General features: G+C 40.1%; 1 protein-coding gene across 1 annotated transcript; it reads left to right on the forward strand.

Annotated features, from left to right (window-relative positions):
* Positions 1-363: 363 nt before the first annotated feature.
* On the forward strand, positions 364-6,339 carry smfn (small fragment nuclease). The gene is made up of 7 exons (XM_037120665.1): positions 364-714; positions 1,675-1,758; positions 1,836-1,913; positions 4,092-4,203; positions 4,279-4,387; positions 4,857-4,910; positions 5,870-6,339. The coding sequence occupies exons 1-7, from the start codon at positions 421-423 to the stop codon at positions 5,991-5,993; spliced, it is 855 nt and encodes a 284-aa protein (XP_036976560.1). The 5' UTR covers positions 364-420; the 3' UTR covers positions 5,994-6,339.
* Positions 6,340-7,068: the final 729 nt, after the last annotated feature.

Raw genomic sequence — 7,068 nt, forward strand, 5'->3', positions numbered from 1 at the left:
GTGTGTGTGTGTATAGTGCAAAGTGTTAATACTGTTATAATACTGTTAATATGTTGAAACCCAGATTGTGCTGAACCGAATAACTAAACTGGGTAACACTGCTGGTTGTGTCTGTGAACCAGCGCACGTTGGAGTACAGGGGAATGAAGAAGCTGACATGGCAACAAAAAGGGCAATCAACAGGGAGAACTTAGATGTAGAAGTGAGGTATAGAGGTGCTGAATGTAAGAGTTTGCAATCAGCTGTCAGCAGGGAGTACTGTGACACAACAAAAGCTTATAAAAAGTCTCCTTGGCACTGGGCTACATGTAAGGATCCGAAAAGAAGTTCTGTTAATGACCTGTGGAGGGCAGCAACACGGCTTGGCTGCGTCTAGTATCCGGAAACATAAAGGAGGAGGAAGAAGAAGCGGTCCTCAGGATGCCGGTGTGTCTTCGTACCTCAGCAGCAGTTCTCGTCAACGGTCCCTTGAAGTTTCTGTGTAGGAGCCGGCGGCCCGTCCAGCGGTCCAGCCAGGCAGCCTATCATTCTCACCACATTAGAGTGCTGCCGAAACCCGCACAATTCAGCCGTGAAATAATCCCGTTGACCGCAGCAGGAACGTGTCCTGACATTTCTTTCAGATTTGGTTCCATTTTTAACGGTCAGGTTTCCAGAAAAGTCTGCATGTCGTCCCCCGCGATGTCCCAGAGAATGGTTTGGGTCGACCTGGAGGTAAATTGAAGGTTTTTTTTATCCGCCTCGTGTCTGTTTGTTGACGCTAGCTAACGGTACATCAAGATAACCACGGGTAGCTAAGCTAACATGTAACTCTTGACGAAACGTTTACATAAGTCAAGTGTAAATGTAAATTTAATGAGCCAGAAACAGCACCGCAGCCACAGGCCGTCTAGTTTGTCAAGATAGCGTGTCAATATACGCAGATTTGGAAAAAAAAAAAAAGGATACTGCAATGCTGACACATGTTCCATCAGCTGTTCACTTTCATAGTGAACAGTCTAAATGTCACATTATGTCACACTAGTGTGTGACAGCGGTTGGTAGAAACTGTTGTAACAGGTGTCCACTTACTGGCAGCTTATGACTGCCTGTCATTGACGTGATGGTATATAAACAATGACAGGTTGGAGTCAGGGTGTGTGTGATAAACAGGCACTAAGCTAACACTATGCACTTTCTTTATACATTGTTTCATGACAGCTCATGTCAAATTCTGTGAAACTGACACCACAATGCAGTTAATAAATACATCATTCTTGCTCCTTGCCTTTTGAGGGGTATGTTATATTCTTCAGTTAGAAATAGTGATGCATCAGTTACTGTGGAATAACTATAGGTATTTTGGACAACGATAATGAACGGGATCACCAGTTACTCTGTGATTCCCATCCCTATTCAGAGGCGGTCTGGGCTGAATTCAACCATATTCTTTTAGACTTGTGTCCTCCTTACATGTGTCCCAGGCCACATTAAAGGGCCGCCTACTCAACGCCCTCTGCCACACAAGAAACCACAGTGGCAGGCCTCCCTTTCCATGTCGTTTACTCTGATACAAAGTACTTTTATTGATGGTGAACATCACATTTTTACATTTAGTAGTAAACTGTAACCAATAGTGGTTACTGATGGATGCTAATAACAGGTTTGAAAAGTGCCTATATTTGTTTTTTTTAGATGACAGGTCTGGACATTGAGAAGGATCAAATCATCGAAATGGCGTGCATTATCACAGACTCTGACCTGAACATTTTGGCTGAGGTAATATCAACATCGTTGGACTGCCTTTTGTCTTTCTAAAATCTTGTAAATTACACTAATTTGTTCTTGGTTCGCAGGGACCCAACTTGATAATTAATCAGCCAGATGAGCTGCTGGAAGGGATGTCAGAGTGGTGTAAAGAACATCATGGAAAGGTGAGTAGTCTAACTAAAACAGTTAGAGACTCTCATTGGGTTTCAACCATCCTGTAAATTCTGGCCACACCCCGGACAGTGCTGGAAAAAGTATTCTGCCAGAGACCACTGATGGGAAACACTTGACAGTTGAACAGTCAGTTTGTTTTGCAGTGCTAATACACAGTCCCCCAGTGTTACCGCTTGGAAGGAGTTATATCAGCAGAGGTGTCACACACGTGAAAATAGATTTTTCCCATGATGGGGGGTCATGCCCCCCCAGGGACTTCCACATATAGGCCTTGACAAATTAACTATAATCTTATATCTGATGTCTATCAGCTACTATATGATCATTTACATCCACTGGGTGTGGCTAGCCAGTTGTCAGTTCTTCTTAATTATTCTTAACTAGAATGACTTGCATTGATTGTGCCCCCTGCAGGCAGTAGGCCTCTCCCTACTCTCCTCCTTTTCATCCTTCAAAGGTATGCTCAGGGAAATGTGAATTATGCAAGAATGTTTGTCCATCCCATTTAAGAGTTTGCCTTCCTGCTAACCCCTGCCAGTGCATTCAAGATTAAGGTTGTCACAGAGTCAGAAACACAGCTTCTGATTGGTAAACATCATGGACCACTAACAATGAAACTTGGTTAGTAAGAGCAATAACTGTTAAGTAAACAAATAATCAAGGAAGACATACATTTCTTCAGTTATTTCAGATTTATCATTTTGGATTTTTATATAAAGACACTACATTACAAAGCTTCTGAAAGGGATACAGTCACATAAGAGCCCTCGTTATAAGATCACTTCAATAAATGTCCAGTATGTCATATATTTCACCCCAACTCTGTTCAGCTGTGGAAGGTGTTTCTTCTCCAGAGGCTCTTTTTATGGGGTGCAGATGAACACACTATGATGTCCCTGTTGGTGCAGATATCCTTTGTCATCTGAGGGGATGTAGATCTTGTAGTTTAAGACATGCACCATGAAGTCCCTCTGACTGATTCACGGAGATAAACGACAACAAAACACGGCAGAGATGGTCAGAAGAGTTTTCTAAATCCACATTAATCCTTGGACAGGGTGGCTGTAAATGATCTCGAATTATACTGTGTGTTCAACCTCACTAACAATTTATTAATCAATAATGACATGTAGTCCAGTGTCTGAAAATTATCTCTGAAACACACACTCTGGCACAGACAGTAAGTATCTGGAAGTGCTGCTGCGGGCTAACAGTAAACTAGCTGTGCCCGCATATTTTAAAGTGTTCTGTGTGTGTGTGTGTGTGTGTGTGTGTGTGTGTGTGTGTGTGTGTGTGTGTGTGTGTTTCAACAGAAGAGAGGCAGCAACACAATGATAACAACTTACACCTACATGTGAAGTGAAGTTTTTGTTAGAGCTTTTCAAGACTATGGGATTTAATAATCAAACCCAGGGGTCCACTTAATACCAGGGGTTATCCATTCCTGTTTGTGTGAATGGCGCGAGTGTGTGGTGGAACATATTGCTTTACATTTCAGCGTTCGTGTTAACAAGTTAGAGCGGAAACACAGCTGGCAGCACAGCTTACCCACGTCATGTGAGGCTGCAGCAGTTTCTCATTTAGAGATTTGGAGTCTCACCGATTTCTTGTCAGCCTTTGTTCTCTGCAAAACTAGACCTGAAAACAACCTGTAAACATTCCTATCAACATACCAGCATGTCACTACAGTTTTAATGTCTATCTGTAGAATATGTCACAGACATGAAGAGAATACGCACAACAGGTGAGGGATGGAACTTTTTATGTGCATTCTCTTTTTTTACTTTCTATCTCTCGCTCTTTCAGTGGGGTAAATGAGAGTCACATCATTATATTCATTGATAAATATCAAAGGCAAAGTCTATGTAAACAGATGAGGGAAGCAGGAGCCACGCTGCACTAGCAGCGCTGCCTGTGGCTTTGTTTGCAGTGTTGGTAAAGGTCAAGAATATTGCAGGATTGAAAGAGATCAGTGGCAGCTCTACCTTGAGGGACAGACGATGACAGATTTGTCAACTGCTTCTAACGCTCTTTGTTGGGATATGCAGTCGCACATGTAACTTCATAGACCTGCGTCCGATGGAAACCAGGGGGTGATATCCTGAATTTTTCCAATTCAAGTATCAAAGTGTTTAGAGATGTATTTGGCCAATGTCTTTTTGTCTCAGTCAGGACTGACCCAGGCTGTACGGGATAGTAAAATAACCCTGGAACAAGCAGAATATGAGTTCCTGTCCTTCATCAGACAGCACACCCCACCTGGACAGTGTCCCCTCGCTGGTGAGTTAATTTTTGGGACCAGTAGCACTGTGATCCAGCTCCCAAATTGATGTGCTTTTATTCCTCTTTCTACAGGTAACTCCGTGCATGCAGACAAGAGGTTTCTGGACAAGTTCATGCCACAGTTTATGTATCACCTTCACTACAGAATCATTGATGTCAGCACCATCAAGGAGCTTTGCAGGCTAGTGTTTGTATGACTGTGGAGTGTCTGAGACTATGTGCGCTTGCACAAAGTTGTGGAAACGTTCTCAGCTTCGACATTCTGTGTAATGAAGCCTTTTTTCTATGAGGGCTGTGTTTTGTTCCAATGATCAGTGTCAGAAAATGTTCTAAATTTCCACATCTCTTGCATTTCCTCTGTACACTAGAGGTAGAGCCCTGATATGGAAAAAGAAACCCTAAACACAACATATTGTTTTTTTCCCTTCTCTTTTGAGCTGTATACACACCTTACTTGCTCATCTCATCAAAGCCTTGTTATTAATACAAGCACCACTAATGATCCATTCTTCCGGTTTGCATTTCAAAGGCCCTGTTTTTAATATTGCATAGCTGAGCAAGTTTTAGTAAATCAGAGATTAAAATAATTCTATTTTGCAGAGCAATTCAGAAAAAAAAATCTTACAAATTCTCAATTTCTACACTTTCAGGCGGTGGTTTCCAGATGAATACAATATGGCGCCTCACAAGAAAGCAACCCACAGGTAAAAGATAAAAGAAATCATAAAAGAAACCTAGACCAAGTGAGCCGTTGAGCGAGAGAAATAGGGAGAGAGTGGCTGTGCACAGAGCAGATGGAAAAGTTTGCAGTGAGGTTGTCTGGTGGCTGTAAATGTACAGTGTAGGTTATAGATCCTTAGTTTTGAAGCACCCTGTACAGGTGGAGGTCCATGCTAATAAACCCAGCTATGGTATCACTTGAAACTCTCAGGGACGAGAAAGGAAGCTTTGCTTTAAACATTGCATTCACTGCTGCAGGTTGACTTACAATTTCAGCATTGTGTTGTTTAGCGGTGTACTTTTACCGGAAAATTCTTATATAGTGCATCTTCCTTATCAGTTTTGTTTGTACTATTAAAAATGTGGCTGGGACATATCAAAAAGTAACATTCTACACATTGCTGTCCACCATTATGCCATGGTAAACCTCCTCTTCTTCCGCAAATTAACTTCAGTTCAAGTTTCCCTCACTCATGTGATAAGCTACACCATGAGGAGCCGGGTAGAAGTGACACTGGGAGTCAAATTGGCTGGGAAATATTTGCTGAATGCCTTGTCTTTTTAATTAAGATATCCATATTTGATGCAAGCAGAAAAAAAAATCGGATCATATGAGGAAGGATGATGATATATTGCCATGTCGATATTTTGTCAAGTAGGTCTGTAACCCAATCGATGCTTATGTTTGTGAAATCGTTTTTCAGATTTGTTTTTGCTTCAAAATAAGTAATTAACTCTCATCTCATCTGATTTTTCTGTCACATTGACATGCTCTCTGAGCTTAGTAAATACTATTGATGCAACCAAAAGAACTGATGCCAAAAGCTGTGGAAATTAAATTGAGTTTTAATTCCAGACTTTCATTTAAGATTTAAGGTCTTTGCTCAGGTTCAGAAGAATATGCATAGAACAAGAACTGTGATAAATTGTTTTTCTCCCTCAGAGCCTTGGACGACATCTGTGAGAGTATTAAAGAGCTGCAGTACTACAGAGCCACTGTCTTCAAATCCTCAACAGACAACAAGAAGAGCACGATTGTAGAGAATGGAGGCAGCAGCAATAGTTAGCACACCAGTGACTCTTTCGAGCCGTCAGAGTTTTGGTGCCACATTTCCTGAAGAAAGCCGTTTCAGCATTCAATGTGATTATCATTTTCACTGCTTTTAGTTTCTGTTCCTATTTAGCTGGCCAGTGATCCTTTATTTTAGTGTTTTTCAAAAGTTAAAAGTAGAGGTTTCATCAAAGGGAGCAAGACCGGTGTAACAATTTATTCAAGTGTAAAACAGGAACATTTGAAAATGATCTTTGGTCCTTTGCAGTTTTGTATTTATTTAGACATCTTGGTCTAGGATTGACTGTCATTTTCCTGTTTTTAGAATAAAACCAAATAAACTATTGTGCCTGAGGAAATGATCCAGTCCACCTGTGTCACCTTTATCAACCAAATACCTCACATATTATAGTTTCAGGTAGGAGGGATGGACAATGTGGCCAAAAATGATGTTGCAATATTTTGAAATATTCAATCTTTTCTGATCTGATTTTAGCTAACCATGTTTCAATACACTTCCAACTAGTTATCTTGCAATATATTCTTCATGAGCTATTGAGGAATACATAATACCCGTGTTAGCAAACGCAAAGGTTATCATTGCATGAAACAACTAAATGCTCTCTCAGTGTTTACCAGTCGGGTATTATACTATTGCTGATAATAAAAATGTGTATTATTTTCCTTTCCAAAATTCACCAGTCACAAGGTGCGGCCAATCGCCAAAACAAACAAAACATCCACATCAATTGGACAGATTTTACCCTGACAGTTCGCTACTACATGAGTCATGTAGTCATAATAATAATAATAATAATAATAATCATAATCATAATAATAACAACAATAATATTAAGTATTATTATTATTGTTATTATTTTAGTATTATTATTATTATTATTATTATTATTATTATTATTTTATGAAATTGTATTATACATTTGTATTATTATTATTATTTTCCCTCAAATAAGGTCTGTTGCTACTGCAGGCTTGAGATCTTTACATATTTTGTTCGACGAAATAATACATGATCAATTGTCCTACAGTTTAATTATAACGCGCGTTTGCCCACACGTGCTTAAATGAGA

The sequence above is a fragment of the Acanthopagrus latus genome, chromosome 13 (genome assembly GCF_904848185.1).
Source record: "Acanthopagrus latus isolate v.2019 chromosome 13, fAcaLat1.1, whole genome shotgun sequence".
Taxonomy (NCBI): domain Eukaryota; kingdom Metazoa; phylum Chordata; class Actinopteri; order Spariformes; family Sparidae; genus Acanthopagrus; species Acanthopagrus latus.

What these genes read in the sequence shown, in the direction of transcription:
- smfn (XM_037120665.1), top strand. Translation starts at nt 421, where the DNA reads ATGCCGGTGTGTCTTCGTACCTCAGCAGCAGTTCTCGTCAACGGTCCC. An exon ending in GTAAAGAACATCATGGAAAG is followed by an intron (nt 1,914 to 4,091) that starts GTGAGTAGTCTA and finishes TTTTTGTCTCAG; the next exon opens with TCAGGACTGACCCAGGCTGT. An exon ending in TGGACAGTGTCCCCTCGCTG is followed by an intron (nt 4,204 to 4,278) that starts GTGAGTTAATTT and finishes CTCTTTCTACAG; the next exon opens with GTAACTCCGTGCATGCAGAC.